Genomic DNA, 18,625 nt, shown 5'->3' with positions numbered 1-18,625 from the left:
GCGTGCGTGCGTGTGTGCGTGTGTGTGTGTGTGTTTGTGTGTGTGTGGTGGGCAGGTGGAAGTGGGGTGGGGAATCCAGGAATTTGGGTCAGAGCCTTAAAACCATTGGAAGGAAAGGAGGGGACGTGTGGGAAGAGTGGAGGGACCCAGGCCGTGTCCTTCCCACTAGCCCGAGGTTCTGTGTGGATCCTCCGTGAGCTTGGCCCTCAACCCCACCCTCAAGTCACTTCCATGAGGACCCAGACTCCCTCTCTCCTTCCCTTCCTTCCTCAGTTTGTTGAGCATCTACTATGTGCTAGGTACTGGGGACACAGTGGGGAGTCAAACATTACACTCAATCTCCCTTCCCTCAGGGATAAATCATAGAACTAAGTATGAATTTGCAACCGTGGTCAGCGCAGTAGAGAGAGCTTTGAGAGCCTACTGGGTTTGTCCTAGTCTACAGGAGAGCGGTGGTGCAATGGGGTCCCCACAGGAGCTTTATTCTCTTCTGATCTCCCTGGCCCCTTCCCAGCTACCCCTGCTAATCCTCCAGGTTTAGTAAAACATGTGGACCTAGTTACGCAAACGCAGCTCTGAGACAAGCTTGCCCCTTTCCCTGCTTATCTAAGCCCCTTGTCCTGTGTGGACATTTGAGGTCCATGCAGGGAAGGCTTCCTAGAAGAAGTGTCACCTGAGCTGGCATCTTTCTTTCTTTCTCCTTCAATGTCTTCCCCTCCCAAGCTGGACTTCCAGCCATAAAGACACACAGGGAAAGTTTCAGTCTTGGAAAAGGTGATTGAAGGGCTTTAAGTGATGGCATTGTGTAATTACAACACTCCTGCCTCTAGGCAGACCTAACCAGGGCCTGTGCACAAGCCTCCACTGGCAGAGGGGGAGATGGATTTCCATCCCTACGAACCCACACACTCATTGCTTTTGTGCAGTGCCCAACCTGAACATCTGTTCAGGCAATTCTTGAACCCAGCTTGGGGAAGCCAGGGGCAGAGGAGAATTAAAGCTCCATTAGGTGGCCCTGGGGGACAGGAAAACTGTGCCCTTTTCCTGCTCCCAAAGGTCACTCTGCCTGCCTTCAAATGCCCCTTTCTGCTGCCCAGGGCGATGTATCCTTGGGTGTCGCTCATCCATAACGTGGGCATGGCAGCCTCTGCCTTGCTGGGCTGGGCGGGCTGGAGGGAAGCATGTAAAAGCACCTAGCATGGGGGCTGGCAGGGTCGGTGCTCAGAAACTGCTATCCCTCCGCCTCCTCATCTTCCTTCACACCTTGTGATGGAATGTCTGTCAGGTGTGCAGTTGGAACTCAACACACACCAGCCCTAAGAACACTTACAAGAGCAGGTGGGCAGGTGCTGGACCTGGAACTCAGGGAAGGGCTGGATGTGTGGATAGCAGTTGGAAGCGCCTTCCAGGCAGCCACTGGTGTGAGTGAAGCCTGAGAGGCTGGAGGGATGCTGGGAGGTCAGGGCTCAGTGAGGAGCAGAACTCTGTTTTGTTGGGGGTGAGGAGAGGGCCTCCCGACAACCTTCTCCTCTTGTCCTCAAGCCTCCCATTCTGAGTCCTTTGGGAAGCCAGTGGTGGACTCCCCATGGTGCTGAGGAGTGGGGCACTTGGCCTCCTTCCCACTCAGAGAAGCAGTCTGAGGCGGTGGGCAGAGAGGGGGCGATGGGTTAGTACGGATGGCAAGGGCCTCCTAACATGGTCTCCCTGCCCTGCTCAGCTGGGGGCTGGTAAGCAGGAACCCTCCCTGGGGCCGGGGCAACCCCTCCATCACTGGTGGGGATAATTGTTTGGGGAGCCAGTGGAGCCCTGCCAGACGTGTGCCTTTTGGGCTCTATAAGAACGAACACTCCCTTCCAGGCCATTTATCAAATTTAGCCATCTCTCCCATACTTTTTCCCTTTTGTTTCAGCCAAGGAAACTTTCTTCTAATGAAGATGAATGCAAAGCACTGAGCATCTTGGCAAACATCAACAGAGTCCTTCAGGGAACTGAAAGCCCTGGGTGGTGCTGAGTTTGGAGAAGTATTTCAGAGAGTGCTAAGTGTCCAAGCCCCCCAGGGGTGTCCGAGGCCTATGGGAGTTGCTTTTCCTGGACCCCGTGCTGCCCAAGGACCTGCTAGCTCACTATCGCAAGGACTTAAAACAAGGCTCCATCCAGGACACGTTGCCTGCACTCATCTCTCTAGAATCAGCGCATGCCCAACTGGCCAATGTTTGCAGCTTCTGGAATGTTCCAAACAGTTAGATACCTTGCTTCCATGTATTGAAAATGCCTTCATTTGATCCTTGCAAAAATCCTGAGTGTGGCTTGGGTACCTACTTTGTAGATTAAAAAATGCTGAGTTCAAGGGAAGTTCATAACTTGCCCAGGATGAATAGAAGCAGCAATGTCTGTGTTTTGACTCTTGGTCCAGCACTCTTTCTGCCTCACCCTCAAACTTTTCAATTTCTTCCCATTCTCTCTGTTTACACCATGGTCAGAGACACCACCATCACCTCTCCCTCTGGGTGGGGCATTATGATCAAATGCCTAGCATCCATCTTCCCCTCTCACATTGAGTTTTGGGGGGATGACAGTGGGGGATTGATCTCCAGCCCCAAGGGATCTCTGGTTGGCCTCAACCAATCATATGGTCCCACGTCCATCCTTTGCCAGCAGCAGGTTCAGGATTCCAGGCGAAGCCAATGCCCTTGGCATTCCCCAGGGGAGAAGGGCTGCTTTAGGAATGGGCATGTGGCAATTTGAGCCAATGAAATTCAAGAAAACCTTGGCTGTGGGTTTCTAGAAAAAGTCCTAGAGACATACCTGAGCCATTGGATTTCCACTTAGGGAATCCAATACATTTCCTTATTGTTTCGACCAGGTGGGGTTGGGTTTTCCACTCCCTGCAGCAGACAGCATTGTAAGTGAAATCCAAGTTATGGGGATTTCAGCAGCCATCTCCAACCTGGAGTCCTCACACCCAGTCCCCATGCTGCAGCTGGAGATGGTCCTGACGCTCATCTGACCAGTCAGCCCCATCTCTCCTCTCACATGGGCTGATCCCACCTATCATTATTTGCCTGCCTGTCAGTCTCCCCAACTAACAGAGAAGGCTGTGAGGGCAGGGACCATCCCTTTCCATCCCTGGCTCAGTTCCCAGCACAGAGCAACAGGTACCCACTTAATAGTCTACTGCAGAAGGCTGGGGCCAGAGAGAATGAAGATGCAGTGGATAGAGTTAGGTACCAGGAGAGAGTGCATTCAGTGGGCAGGAATCATCTTCAAGGTGCAGCTCCGTCCCCTCTTCATGGTGCTGGGGAAGGAGCTCCATGGCCTCTCTGTATGCCTGGAGCTGCCAGGCATTGCAGAAATGCCCTGGTCCTGGCTGCATGGCCCTGTGCAAGTCCTTCCTCTCTCTGGCCTCAGTCTTCCCAGCTGTTCAGTGGGGAGGGGATTGGGCCACATCACCAAGGGTTTTCCAGAGCTGTTATGTTATGACTATGATTAAGCCATAACTATGGGAGGGGGTCTGGGGATCTCCTGAGGACACTAGGGCGAACTTTATGGGATAAGCCAGTGGGGAATAAATGCATGGGTGATGAGGATTATATTTCCACATAGCAGGCCTGTTACACATCACACAAAGACCAGTGGGGCTGTTGCCTCCAGAAAGAGAGAGAGAGGTGGGCATGTTGGGGGTTGGGTGGGGTTGGTCCACAGATGGAGGACTCTCCAGAGGGGGCCTGGCCTGGGCTTGCTCACAGCCTTTGCTCCAGGCTGGCTCACCACTGACCAGCTGGGGGAAGCACGTTTGCTGGGTTTCAGCTTTTACATCTGCCATTGGGTGTGATATTGATGCCCTCATTGGCTCAAAGGAAGGGTTGTGAGGCTCAGAAGAGGATGCAGGTATGAGAGGATCCAATTCAGGGAGAGACAACATGGACTGAGTGCCTGTTTTGTCCCAGGCATGAAATCATTTAGGTTTTATGATAATCTGAGGAGGATTATTACCTTTTGTTTACTAAGGTAGAATCTGAGACTCAGAGAGGTGCGGTGACTTGTTCAAGGTTACAGAGGATGTGGAGGGACTGACTCAGGCCTGTCTGACTCTATAGATCATGTTCCCAGTCACTGTACCCTGCTGCCTTCTCCCTGGGAGGGCTTTCCCTGGGCAGGAGAAGGGCTTGGCCCAGGATTAGGTTTGGCTTTCAACCTGGGACGAGTTCTGACTGACTGGTATGGGAGTGGGATGCTGTGTTGATGACTCTGAAGCTGTCTACACTTAGTGGGAAAGTGAGCAGGGGTTGATTGTGATGTCTGCCACGGATGAAGAAATAGGGAGAGGTAGTCCATGAGCTATACTTTCCCATTCCTGGGCTAGACCTTGTTAGGGTCTTTTCTAGGCTTGGGAAGCTGGCTTCCAGGATGACCCCCTGCCTTCATATTCAGCACAGATAGGATCTAGAGGCTGAGCTCATTCTCCTCTGGGAGAGGAAGAGTGTTCCTGAAAGAGGGGATTGGCTGGGGCCAGGGCTCAAGGCTTGGCTGGGAAGGCAGCTCTGCGACTCCCAGACCTGCCCTGACAGCAGGTGACCCACACTGACCCCTGCAGGCAGGAGTGAGCATTGCAGGGGGGAGCGAGGTGGGGAGCGATGGCCCCAGAATATCAAGCTTTTAGGGTAAGACTGTTGGGAATGCTGAGGGAAGGCAGGAGATTCCAGGCCCGACTCCGCATGTGAAACAAAGGGAGGTGGGAAGCAGAGGCCAGCACTAGGAGGTCCCTAGGGGTTATCTAGCCCAACACTCCCATTTTGCAAACGGAGAAACTGAGGTCCAGAGTGCTTCCTCCATGATGTCCATGATGTGTTTTTTTCCAAATTTAAAACATGTGGGATGGGCTGGGTTGGCAGAAAGTTTGGAGTCAAGCAGAAGGGAACTAAAATCCTGCCCTTTTCCCCACAAGCTGCATGACCCTGGCTAAGAAATCACGTCTTGCCTCTGAGCCTTAGTTCCCTGCCTTTAATGTAATAGGTCATCACGGGTTGGCTGAGGATTAGAGCCTCTGTGTATCCGGCCCTCTGGGTGTCAGGCAGCGTGATAAGTACTTTACCGGCATTATCTCACGGAACTTCCCATGAGACGGGTACCAGCCCCACTTTACAGGTGAGAAGCTGGGATCCAGAGGGGCTTAGTTCCTCACCGCAGTTATTAGGAGGAAGAGCTGGGATCTGGGATCGCAGTCCTGGCCAGTGTAGGCTGTGAGCATGTACCAGAGTCCCCCAGGAGCCAGTGAGTAAACTCAGATTCCCCCTCCCTCCCCAGAGGCTCGGACCTGGGAGGTCTGGGTGTGCCTTGGGAAGGCGACTGTTAAACAAGCCCCCCGCTCCCGCCCCCACGCCCCATCTTTGACGCCGAGGTAGGGGGTCTACAGACCTCATTTTCAGAAATGCCGTACTGGCTGTACTATCTATAACCACCCCCTTCCCAGTGGAGATCCCAGACTTAGAAGGTGATGGATAATAGTATGAAGAGAATTCTATTAACAACAGAGTAGAGTTGGTATATAGCCCACTATGTGCTAGGCACTCTTTCAAACACTTTACATGGTTCTTTTAATTCTCACGACAAGCCTCTGAGGTCGTGGCTACTATGGTCCTCACTTCACAGATGAGGAGCTGAGCTACAGAAATCGGTAGCAATTCGTTGGCCAACTTAATTACAATGACTGTTACTTCTTCCCTTGCTCCTGCAGCCACCTGGGCCAGGCTCCCCTGGTGCTCAGGGAGGGGGGTCAGGGAGCCTGTATGCCTCGCAGTAAAGAGGTGTGTGTGTAGAAGACCAGGGAGCCTGAGAGGCTGGGCAGCCCAGGTCTGTTTCAGACAGAGATGGAGAGATCAGACTCCAGCCTTGCCCTGAGCCTCAGCCAGGTTTCTAGATGCAAATCTTAGCTGTGAGCTCAGGGAGGGAGGCCGGCGGGCAGTGCCCGGCTGAGGCTCCAGGGAGCCGGCGGGCGGTGGGTGAGGGCTCCCACCTGGCTGATGCAGCCTCCCTTCCCGTGTCCAGGGCCCCAGCAGGACCCTCAGGGGCTCCTACCTTCTTCCCCTGGGCAGCTCCCATGGCACGAAGCGGGCGCCAGGCCTGGGGGTCCTCCCTGCGGTGCTGTCTCAGGAGCCGGGGCCCGAGGGGTTCCCTGGGCCAGCGCCCCCCGTCCTCCGGCGGCTCATTCTCCTCAGGCACAAAGGCGGCTTTCACAGCTGCTCCTAAGCCGGCAGCTCCTCAGACAGGCTTAGGGTGATTGATCCTGACCGAGGGGCCCAGTGTCCCCGGGCGGCCACATGCCCTCCTGGGATCCCTGTGGCTTCTCACCTCCTGCACCCCTGCCCCTCTCAGGAGGGGACACTGAGGCAGGCGGGGTCGGGGAGAAGCAGAGCGGTCCTCTGTAGCCGGCAGCTCAGCAGGCGGGTGACCTCTGGCGGCCCGGCGGGCAGGCCTTGACCTTCTCGCCAGCAGACAGGCCCAGACGGTGGAGGCTGCCTGGGGCGGCCGGGGCGGGGGATCGGACGGGCTTGTGTGGGGATGTGACCTTCAGGCTGCTCAGAGCCATTAATAATAGATCTCAGAAGACACTCGGGGCCGGGGTTCTCCCCGAGCAGAGACGCTGCGAGCAGAACACTTCATTCACCGGGGCGGCCGTGCAGGCAGGGCAGCTGGTCTGGGCTCGGGCCAGGAAAATACCTGGAGGCCAGCTTCCAGGCTGGGAGCCAAGTTCTCAGCGTCCCCCCGCAGTCACCCTCCTCCTCACTTCCACCCCTTTCCCTCTGCTTGTCGCCAGCCTGGAGCAAGATTCAGGCTGGAGTCACCTTGGCCTGGAGTCGCAGCTCTGTTCCTCACGTGATTTGACCTCTGAGCCACAGGTTCACCTGCGTGCGTGGGGTCAGGTAACCACAGCGCACGGGGCTGCTCTGGGGGCTAGAAGGGAAGGTGGGTGCAGCTGAAGCCATCGTCTTGTTACAGCTTAAATCAGGTCCCATCATTCCCTGCTTTATAAATCTTCCTCTTGACCAAAGCGGACTGACAGTGGTACCACCCAGTGGGGCTGTGAGGGTGAAATGAGGTAATTCACGTAAAGTTCTGAGCAGAGGATTCGGACGACAACAATTCTCCGTAGACTTTAGATGCTGCTGTTATTATGCTGTTAATAATCCCAGTGATTAACCCACTGCCCACCGCCAAGTCCCGGGTAACCAGTTTGATTAAGCACAATACCCTTTCCCGGGAGCTGGGTGGGTGAGGAAACCCTGGCACCATTCCCTTTCTTCCAGCACAGTGCCTGGTGCAGTGATGATTTATGACACAGATGATTTATGAAATGGCAGTTGGTGGTGAAGAGTCAAGGATTACGTATTCTAGATCCAACTTTGCCCATAGAATGGAATCCCCCCGGTCCATGAGGTCTGATTTATCAAGTGTTGCTTGCCTCTTGGACTTCGTTTCCCACACCCCTATCTCCCTGACAGTTCCTGGTCTTACCACTTTCCCCTTCACCTCAGGACCTTTGCACTTGCTGCTCTCTCTGCCTGAATGTTTCCCATCTCTCTCTCTGACTCCATTTTTGGATCTTTGCATGATTCTTTCCTCTTTATCCTTCAGGCTCAATTATCACCTCCTCAGAGAAGCCTTCCGTGATTCCCTATTACAAAGTAGCCTCCTGGGCTCTCTGTTTATTATTTATTATAGCACTTGTCAGAAACTGAAATGATCCTATTTCTGTGTTTATTGTTTGTTTTCCCCGCCTGAATGGCAGCTCCACAAAGGCTGGGACCTGGTCTGTCTTGTTCATCAGTTTACCCCCTGGGTCTAGAATAGCGCTTGGCATGTTGCAGTCACTCAGTAAATACTGGTGGAGCCAATAAATAAATGATGGAGGATTAGATGAAATAGTCTAAGTATGTAGAATGCTTAACACAGCCCTGACTCACCACAAGTGCTCCCTGTATGGCAATTATCAATACTGTTATTGCTGTATTTCCCCCAACACCTTTGCCGCCTCCAGCCAAGCAAAAGTGTGGTTTCTTCCTTCTGCTGCTTCTCCTGGTCCAGCCCCTGCCTCAGTTGCTCCCCGTTCCTTTTCTCCCTGTTCCAATCATGGCTGGGTACAGTTTCTGATTTCCTGCAGTAAGCAGAGCATCCACAAAATTGGAAAGAGCAGTGACTAAATTAGCAGTCAGCCAGAGCAGTAAAAATGCCATAAGTCAACCCTGAAGACCAAACTCCTTTGTCAGCCATCCCATAATGATCCACTGGCTTGGCTCTTGGTGGGATGGAAAGAGAGAAAAGGAATTTTATACATTCATTAATTTTTCCCCATCTGCTTGGAGTCCTGCTGAAATATGGCTTATGAGCCACACTGAAAGCCTGCCTGACTGGAGGCCTTGATTGGCTGAAGGTCTGAAGCCTGGCTCCTGGCAGGATGTGGGTCTGAAATGCAACCTTTGGACCCCGTGCCATGGGTAGGAGGAATGAGGGTTGTGGCCCCGGAGCCCAGCTCAGGGCCTGACACCGGGGAGATGCTTGGAATACAGACACACATGCATGATTTATGGAATGACGGTTGGTGGTGAAGGGTCAAGACTGGCTGTTCCAGATCCAGCTTTGCCTGGTCCCACTGTGTGGCCTGGGCACAGCTCTTAGCTTCTCTTTCTTCATCTGCAAAACGGGGATAAACTTCTGCTCCTTCCTGACCCACAACCTTGTGGAGACAAGCAAGAACTGCAAAATGTGGGAGCGTTTTGAAAAGAGGAGCTCCAAATCTCTCAAACCCACCCCTCTCCATCATTCCCAGAGAATGATGGGAGATGGTGAGACTCTAACTCAGAAGTTCTGAGCAGTTTTCAGGTGTCTTCAGAGGCATGCAGGAGGAGGAGGAAGGGGAGGGGGAGTAAAAGGGGGAAGGGTACAGGGGGACAGGAAACACTGTTTACCTCAGAGTAGTTTTAGGGCAAGTGTTTCTGAAGAGGAGTCTGTTTACTATAGTGATAGAGATAGACTGGAATTCCAATCTTTATTCTGAGGCTCCTTGGCTGTGTGACTTTGGACAAGTCACTTGACCTCTCTGAGCCTCATTTTCCTCATGTGTAGAAGGAATAACAAGGATCCCCACCCCAAGGGGCTGTGAGGATGAAATGAGGTAATTCATGTAAAGCTCTGTGCAGAGCATATTTGGACAACAGCAATTCTCCATAGAAGTCAGGTACTACTATTATGACGCTGCTAATGATAGTGGTGTTAAGTCCACTGCAAATTGGTAAGTCCCGGGTAACCAGTCCACTAAGCACAACACCTTTCCCAAGAACTGGGTGACCGCAGGGAAACCTTACCACCCTTCCCTTTCTATCTTAGGCTGCCACCTACTGGCGGGGATCAGAATTACAGCTACTGGAAAGACCTCTCTGTGGTTTAGGGAACAGACACACCCCCTCCCCTCACGGCGCCATCCTCACTCTGGCGGGAGAACAGTGGCATGTTGGTGGGCAGGGGGTAGGGAAATATAAGACCCAAATTCCGAGGTCATGAGTACCTTGCAGAGATTCCTGAAGGCTTGTCCACCCTGATGATGAGAAAGTCAGTCCCCAAGTCTTGTCCATTTTATTTCCTGAATATCCCTGAGACTGGTCCCCTTTTTCCATCCTGTCTCCTGGCCAAGCCACCACCCTCTCTCCCTGGATGATACAACAGCTTCCTCACTGGCCTTCCTGCCTCCACTCCCTTCTCCATACATCAGCCAGGAGGAATTTCTTAAAAACTGCATATCCGATCATGTCGACCCCAGCTTAAATCTCTCACTTTGTCCCCAGGGCTCCTGGGCAAAGTCGGAGGCCCTTTGGCCAAGCCCACAGGCCCTTTGGGCTCTCAGCTCTGCCGCTCAGCCCTTGGGTCCCACTCTCTGCCCCTTGCAGGCCTGGTTCAAGCTCTTGCTTCACCTGGCACACCCCTCCCTCCCCTCTGCCTGGTGAACTCTGACACACCCCAAGCCTCACCATGGTTGTTGCCTCCTCCAGGGTGCCTTCCCTGCTCCTGCAACCTTTCCCCCAACATGGTCCTTATCAAGCCATATTGCCTCTTGATCTGTGTGCCTCCTAGGCTGCGAACAGGAGCCGTGCCTGGTTTTCTTCACTAAGGTATCCCCAGTAAGTACCCAGTTCCTGACACATAGCAGGTGAGAAATAACTTTTTGCTGAGTGAGGAAACTGACGCTTAGTGAGTAATAGACTCCGCGTTACAGACTCAACTCTCCATAGCTGTTTTTTTTGGACTCTCTGTCCTGCCCCAATCTCAAACTGACCTGGGGGTCCCTACAGTGGCCACGTGGTGCCCTGAAGATGATGTTGAGAGTCTGATGGGTGTTTGCCACTTTGTGATGCCCGCCCCAGTGAGGCCCAGGGTGGCCTCGAGAAGTGACGTTTAAGGACATTTCCTGCAGGCAGGGTGGTCTTGTCTCTCAGTCCAGGCCTGTGCTCAGTCCCATCCAGCTGGCCATGCCCACTGCCTCTCCTAGGATGGGTCCCCCAGAAGCTGACTTTGGGATGAGGATCTCATGCAGGTGATGTATTAAGGACTGGCCCCTGGGGGGACACAGGTAGGGGAGTGGGGGAGCAGAGGATGGGGAAGTGGAAGCAACTGAGCAAAGGGACGCTTCCAGGCAAAGTCCCAGCTTCAATTTGAGTCCACAGGGAATTCTGGAGTATAAATTATGCCTCATGGTTGTCCTGCCCCAAGACCAGAAGGTGGGCTTTCACATTCCCAGCCAGGCAGTCATTAGCTATGGACCATCCCGGGCTGATGTGAACTCTGGCACTTCCTGGTCTCTCTCTTTTTTTTTTTTTTAATTAATTAATTAATTTTTGGCTGCGTTGGTCTTCCTTGCTGCACGCGGGCTTTTCTCTAGTTGTGGCGAGCAGGGGCTACTCTTCGTTGCAGTGTGCAGGCTTCTCATTGTGGTGGCTTCTCTTGTTGCGAACATAGGCTCTAGGCTAGTGGGCTTCAGTAGTTGTGGCACACAGGCTCAGTAGTTGTGGCTCACAGGTTCTAGAGCGCAGGCTCAGTAGTTGTGGTGCACGGGCTTAGTTACTCTGCGGCATGTGGGATCTTCCCAGACCAGGGATCGAACCCATGTGCCCTGCATTGGCAGGTGGATTCTCAACCACTGTGCCACCAGGGAAGCCCCCTGGCCTCTCTTCTTTGCACCTGGGAGCAAAGAAGTTTCAAGGAGCCCAAGGGCAGTTCTCCCAAGAAGAGTGCAGACTGACCAGTCTCAGCACAAGTTGGGAGAGAGGACATGGGTGGGGCACCAACCTTCTCGCTGTGCTGACCTTCCAAGCTCCCCGTCTCCAGGAGACCCTTCCCCGATTCCCTGATTCATCCTGTTGATGTTTTCTTTTCTTTTAATATTTATTTTATTTATTTATTGGTTGCCTGGGTCTTAGTTGTGGCACACGGGCTCCTTAGCTGCAGCACGTGGGCTCGTTAGTTGTGGCACGCTGGATCTTTTTTAGTTGCTGCATGCGGACTCGCTGGCTTCTTAGTTGTGGCATACGAACTCTTAGTTGTGGCATGCAGGTGGGATCTAGTTCCCTGACCAGGGATCAAACCTGCACCCCCTGCATTGGGAGTGCAGAGTCTTAACCACTGCACCACCAGGGAAGCTCCCCCACATTGACATTTTCTTCCTTCTTTGAAGTGTTGTGCAATGCAGCTTCTAAAAAAGTACCACAACCAGGTGGTCCTTTTTAAAGAGTGGCCCCCGCTGAGAGCTCTGCCTAGCCCTGTTCCTGGCTATGAACTCACTTTAGCAGTCTTTTTGGTTCTCTTTTAATTTTATAAGGTATTTTTGCTTGTTTTAAAGAAAACAAATCCAAAATACAGAAGTAGTGTATGGTAATCATGGGAACTGCCTGCACCTTCATCCCCAGAGAGGGTATCTGGCCAGATGTTTTCCCAAACATCTTATATACATATTTTCTTCTTTGACTTCTGGTGATGTGGCTATTTTATCTTATTTAATGTCCACAAGCCCCTGAGAGACTGATACCCTCCCCGCATTTCTCAAAGGAGAACTGTGGCTCAGAGAGGTGACGTGACTTGCTCGTGTCCAGCTAGCGGGTAGCAGGGCCAGCGCTCAGAGCCGGGCCAGCCTTTCTGTCCAGCCATGCTGCCTGCGATGTGTAACTACCCATTAGAATGGAAGTGAGTCAGCTAAGAGAAACTGAGGGGCTTGGTCAGGGTCCAGGGCCTTCAGAAGCACCCTCCCTCCACCCCAGGATTGACCAGTTGGTCCTGGGGGTCAGGAAGGAAGGGCACTGGGGTTCAGGGGCAGCCTTTTGTCAGCACGTCAGGTGTGGGAGGAGGGTCCTGCCACTTGGAACAAAAAGGGAGGAACGGAGCAAATCCATTTGCTCCCAGTGCTGTCAAGCGTTACATGGATGTGGGTGTCTGTGTAAGTGGTCGGTGGCGGGGGCTGCCAGCAAACTCTCCCCTGAGAGTGAGCTACTGTGCTTGGGGGAGGAGGGGTTATGGAACCGGCAGGGTGGCTGGCTGGACGCCTTCTGCTGACTTCCGCAGTCAAGCCTGCTCAAGGCCCTCTTAGCTGGCCGTGATCATGGATCTTGACCCCAGGTGACTGCAGCCCCTGTCCCAGCCTGCCATGGTCCCTGTCACAGGTTCCCACACTCTGTCCTTCTCTACCCCAGGCCCTCTTGGCCCATTTGAAGCCCTGCCTGTCCCCAGAGCTTGGTAACTGTGAGCCCCATGCCAGCGGAGTGCACAGGACTTCAGCTTCTGCTGTCCCCCTGCTCGGGGCGTTTGCACTTGGAGCCTGGGCATCTTCTCCAGGAGCCTTGCAGTCTCCCTGGTACACACTCCAGGAGCCCGAGTACCAGTGTTTTCTGCTCCCATGCCCCCTCCCAGGATTTGGTCTGCCCCCTGCCCCCCGCCCTTCTCAGAGACCCCAGGCTGGGTCTTACCACCATAACCCTTGGGCCTCACCACTTCAGTGGCCTCCAGCAGCTGGTATTGACATCTCTCCGCCAAGGACTCCCTGCAAAGGCAGGAAGGCTGCTCTTTCCCACACAGGTCAGACCAGAAGGGCCCAGGAATTCACATCAGCCCCAACACCAGCAGCCCTCCAGCGACGGCCGATGGGAGTTGGTGTATAAGTACCCCAGCTCCCTCACCTCTGACTGAGATCTCTGAGGTGTGTGTCCTACACCGATTCCTAGGGGTTCCCCGTGGGATTAAGTTCCACTCACCCACAGCAGTAGCTGAGTCGACAACGCACCCCTTCTTGGCTGCCTTCTCTTTCCTGTCTTACTTTCCCATCTGCTATGGGTGTTTTCTAGAATCACTTCCCAAATAAACGACCTGCACTCGAATCCTTATCTTAGGGCTGCTCCCAAGGGAACCCACACAGAGACAGCCAGGATGTTTTCCCCGAAGCCTTTCAGTCTGGCTCTTCCTTCCAGCCTTTCTCAGATCTTGCTTCCTCCCCGGCTCCAGATCTGGATTTTCTCCAGCTCTCATTCAAACAGCAGGTGGAGACAGTGTTCTCTGCGTCTGGTTCTCTGGCTGTCTCTGTTCCTGTGGATCTTACACCTCACACTGGGAACCAAGGATTCTTTCACACCTAAAAGTAATCCCTATGAAGCGACCTCCTTTCCAGCTGCTTAACAAGGTGCTTGAAGCCGTCACCAACCTGTTGGAACTTGCGGCCGAGCAGACTCAGTCTAGACCACTTCCACCCCAGGGGAAATGCTGCACATCAAGGGGTGGGAAAGTTTGTTCAAAATCATCAAAAATAAAATTTAATTGTGCTCAGGGGCAGGCAGTCCATCCTGTCCTTCCTTGGGAGCGACAGTCAGCAGTCCCTGAAGGAAAGCACACCTGTTCTCTCCACAGACAGCCGGCTCCGGAGGGACCCTCTGAGGCTGGCCACCTCTGGGTAGGACGCCTCCACCCAGGGGGGGCTTTGTTTCCAACGGGGGAAGCATGCAGGGTACTGGAGGACCCTCAGCACTTTCCACACTTCCGTTCCCTCTTCCCTCTCCTCCTTCGCTGGCCGTCTCCTCCTGTCAGTCCGGCTCGCAGTGAGCCTGGGGTCTGACTCCTAAGTCAGGCAGGAGCATCCTCAGGCCCTGGCCCAGGAAGAGCCACAGCCGCCCTAATGTACCTTCTGGGGCACACAGCCCTCCAGCTCCAGCAGCTCCGGCCAGCCATCGTATTTATTCGTGTCTGGGTTGTTCTTTAAGAACTAGAGAGACAGAAGAGAGACACTGACAATGTTAGGACTCACGCCTGCATTTGTGTTGTGCTTTAAAACCTAAATAGCTTCACTTCATCCGCGCCACTGCCCCAAGAGGGGCATGGGAGGGTTGGATATTTCCAGCCCATTTCACAAATGGGTAAACTGAGGCTGGGGAGGGCAACTTGCCCAAGGTTTCAGAGATGAGATCAGAGCCTAGTCACTGCCTGTCATGCCCTGGACCGGGGGTGCTGGTACCAAGCATGTGGGGAGTGGGGTTTGAAGAGATTTAGCCCCTCTAGGACATCCCAAATTATAATAATAAAAACAAGAAGAAGAAGAAGAAGAAAAAGAAGCATCCTACCTGCAAACTATTATATGTAGAATGGATAAACAGCAAGGTCCTACTGTGTAGCACAGGGAACTATATTCAATATTCTGTGATAAACCATAATGGTAAAGAATATTAAAAAAAGAATGTATAGAATGTATATGTATAACTGAATCACTTTGCTGTACAGCAGAAGTTAACACGACATTGTAAATCAACTGTACTTCAATAAAAAAAGGAAGCATTCTAGCAATTCATGAATGCTTGCTCTATGCCAGGCACAAAGCACCTTCTGTAATTAATCCTCACAGTAGCCCTAAGAAGTGCTCGCTGTTATCATCTCACCTTACAGATGGGGAAACTGAGGCACAGAGAACCAAAGTAACTGCCTAAGGCTATCCAGTGGGTAAGTCGTGGAACCACTGTGTAATATTAATTAATATTAATAATAAATGTATAAAGAGAATAAAATCAGTTAAGGTTGTGTTTAAAATGCTCAGGCTTAATTTATGGAAAAAAGAATGTAAATGATAAAATCTACAGGTGGGATAATTGTGGCTAACCCTTAGGAAGGAAAAATAACTTCTAGATGCTGCTTGTCTGAAACCCTGTTTCCCATGTGGGAGAACAAAAGACAGAATGGTTTTAATCACGTCGGGGTCTTTGGTTCATTTTTGGGTGATGGGCTGCAGTCAGCTGATCATAGACGTCAGGCAGAAGGTGGTGCTGACTCTTCTCTACTTACATGCTTCCTCTCTGCTGTAATTGGCCCAGTTTTGTTGGGTCTGGAAGCTGCGCTTTAAGGAAGAACAGCGCCCGCCCTGCCTCTTCCTAGAGATTCCTGCCCCTGACACTTTCCAACGGGACATTCTGGAGCCCCAGGCCCCTGACCCCTGTGTCCTTCACCCAGAGGGTATAAACAGAGGGTCCTCTCCTTTTCTCCTTTAGCACAAGCTACTTTGCACTATTCCTTACTTTTTTAAAAAAAATTTATTTATTTTTGGCTGCGTTGGGTCTTCATTGTTGCATGTGGGCTTTCTCTAGTTGTGGTGAGCGGGGGCTACTCTTCGTTGCGGTGCGCGGGCTTCTCATTGCAGTGGCTTCTCTTGTTGCAGAGCACGGGCTCTAGGCACGCAGGCTTCAGTAATTGCGGCATGTGGGCTCAGTAACTGTGGCTCGTGGGCTCTAGAGCACAGGCTCAGTAGTTGTGGCTTGCGGGCTCTAGAGCACAGGCTCAGTAGTTGTGGTGCACGGGCTTAGTTGCTCTGAGGCATGTGGGATCTTCCCGGACCAGGGTTAGAACCCGTGTCCCCTGCACTGGCAGGCAGATTCTCGACCAGTGTGCTACCAGGGAAGCCCTGTTCCTTACTTTTTAAAAGTAATTTCTAATTACCTGAATATATTCTCTTGGAGACACACACATACAAACCAGCTCAGCATTTTCCAGACAAGGCAAAACCCCTTGCGGCCCACTCTAGCCTCACCCCCACCTCCCTGGAGCTCAGCACGAGGCTTCTTGACTGTCCCTTTTCTGCCTCCCACAGCCCCTCCCCCTCCAGGCTGCTGGGTCTCTGGTCTGATTATGGCATTGGCTTCCTCCCTGCCTCCTGACTTGAGCTCCTTTCACAGTGCTCTCCATGCACAGGCAGGGGGGCCATTCTAAAAGTATGAGGACAGGAAATCCTTGGGGAAGCTGCAGACCTGGATGAGAAATGCATCCCTATCACTGAGCAAGCTGGTTAAAACTTCTCCAAGGCTCTGGATCCTTGTCTGTGAGATGGGATGGATGCTCATTGTACCTACCCCGTTGTGGGTTAAATAAGATCCTGCAGGTCACTTGCTCAGCTGTGCCTGCACAGAGCAAGCACTTGGTGAATACTAGTCTTTCTTGTTATCAATCTGATCTGGTCACTCTCCCTCTTAAGCCTACCATGGCTCCCCATTGCCTCCAGGACAGAGTTCCCTTTCCTCACTGGTCCTATATATGTCTGAGTCATTGACCCTTAGCTTCTCGTCTTGGATCTGGGCAGAGTTGAACGTTCTCACCACCAGAGACTGGCCAACTTCATGCTGGGGAAGCCTGGCCAGTTCTCCCAGGTTTTGGAATTGCTCTGAGCTGGGGATGCACAGATGGCGATTGTCCTGCGAGGGGTGTGGGGGAGAAGGTGCAGCATTTCCTTGGGGTCCCCAACCGTCATTGACTCCCCCTTCCTCCTGTGAGTGCTCCTCAAACCCCACCTCTGGATGCCTCCCAGGTGCACTCTGCTCGGGCCACCCCTGGGTAGTGACTGTAGCCCAGATCATGGACCCCTCCTAGCCCAGATCATGCAGACCCCTCCCTCTGCATACTCAGGGGGGCCCTGCTGTGTCCCCTTCTTGGTGCAAGTTCACCCTCTCCAAGGGAACTTAGAAGGGAACTTGGGGCTCCCCTGGCACAAACCTGCCCCTTTACAGGTGGGGAGACTGAGGCGGGGGGGAGGAGGGGATCGCAGCGGGGACCAGAAGCTGGGCGTCCCACTCCCTGCTCTGGACTCTCCCCCTGCCTCATCATGCGAGCTTCACCTCTACATTCCTTTCCCTTTCCTCCATGCCTTAATTTCCTTTCATCCTTTTTTTTTTTTTTTTTTTTTTCTCCTTTTCCTTCTCCTTTTTGGTACTTACCTATGTATCTATGTATCTATATATGACCCACTTGGTCAAGGCTGCTTCCTGCTGGGGGATTAGCCAATCAGGCCGCCCTGATCTCCGAGGTGGACGACCACCAGGTAGCCCTCCTCACATTGCCCCATGTGTCCTTTCCAAGCCACCCCAGCCCTTGTCTGTCCATTCCTGGCATTGTCCCCCGCAAATCCCATCCCCTCCTTCACTGGGACAGGGAGGCTGCCAGGACTCACCTCCTCAAAGGGGCTTTTACTGCTGAGGTCTCTGGCCCCTAAGAAGACCCAGCTGTCCCGGAAGCCCAGCTGCTTTGCGTAGGTGCTGCCCAAGTTGGAGAAGAGCTTCCTGATTTCATCATTCATCCTGCAGGGGACCAGAGAGGACGGTGAGCTCGGGATAGGAGAAGGGGGAGCGTCTCAGGCCCTTGGCTCACCCTCCACCCCTCCTCCAGAGAGGGCAGCAGCCTCTCCCGAGCTCAGGAGAAACAGGGCGGAGTGGCCAGGATGCTTCTCCGAAAGCCAATCCGAGGGGCTGGCGAAGAGTTACAACGGTTTTGCTTCTTTTTGCAAATATAATACATGTTCACTTGGAAAATATGGAACTTTACAAAGTAACTAAAAATTACTTAGTTTCACCCCCCTTGACATAATCATTGTAAAATTTTAGTATATTTCCTTCATGTCTTTTTTCCCTTGTGCACTGTGGGATTATACCAATTCTTTTGTAAACTGCTTCTTTTTTTTTTTAAATTAATACTAAAGGGTGAACATTCTTCCGTGTCCTTAAATATTTTCTACATCATCATTTTTGATGCAGTATATCCTCTTTTATGTATATATAATAATATGTCCTATATCACCATATGTCATGATTTCTGTCACCAGTTCGCTATCACTGCACAGGGAGAGTGTGTCCGGTTTTTCACTCTTGTGACCACGGCTGTGATGAACCCCCCAGAACATCTCTTGGTGTGCTTGTCTGCTTGGTTCCTTAGGAGAAGGTGTAAGAAGCTGGAGCCAGCAGGACAGTAAGCAAAGGACTTGCAGTTTGGAGGTGTTTGATTCGCTTCTCCCCGTGGCCTGGCAGGCGGAGGTTCCCACTTACTTGGTCCCCGGGTCATCGTAGGAGGCCACCAGCACCAGCGTGCCCTCTGGAATTTCTTTAAGGAATTTCACCAGGAGGTTAGCATCTGTGGGAGGAAGGAAAAATGACGTGCTGGTCATTTAGGAGAAAGACGGCTGGTCATTCTCATCCTCTCCTATGGCCCTAACGATCCAGGAATGCCCGGGCAGCCTGACACTGAGCTCCATCTGCACAGGGTGAGGGCATCCTCATTCAGCTGGTCTGGGGTGGGTTCTGGA

General features: G+C 52.6%; 1 protein-coding gene across 2 annotated transcripts in view; it reads right to left on the bottom strand.

The window, feature by feature from the left end:
* Positions 1 to 13,838: 13,838 nt before the first annotated feature.
* FAM3D (FAM3 metabolism regulating signaling molecule D) overlaps positions 13,839 to 18,625 on the bottom strand; it is a gene marked incomplete at its 3' end in the record, with an annotated part of 59,890 nt that continues 55,103 nt past the window's right edge. The window contains exons 5-8 of one of the 2 annotated variants that reach the window (XM_082639131.1): positions 18,369 to 18,453; positions 17,501 to 17,627; positions 14,204 to 14,284; positions 13,839 to 13,901 (exon numbers count right to left, since the gene is read on the bottom strand). In XM_082639131.1, coding sequence (XP_082495257.1) covers positions 13,839 to 13,901; positions 14,204 to 14,284; positions 17,501 to 17,627; positions 18,369 to 18,453 — 356 coding nt within the window. Of the gene's footprint in view, positions 13,902 to 14,179; positions 14,285 to 17,500; positions 17,628 to 18,368; positions 18,454 to 18,625 lie in introns of those variants that run through there. The other variant, XM_082639132.1, reaches the window with a different exon arrangement.

This window comes from Mesoplodon mirus, assembly GCF_964341445.2.
Source record: "Mesoplodon mirus genome assembly, chromosome: 12".
NCBI lineage: Eukaryota > Metazoa > Chordata > Mammalia > Artiodactyla > Ziphiidae > Mesoplodon > Mesoplodon mirus.
Note: the sequence above shows the minus strand (reverse complement) of the source record. Positions and strands in the feature narration are given on the sequence as shown.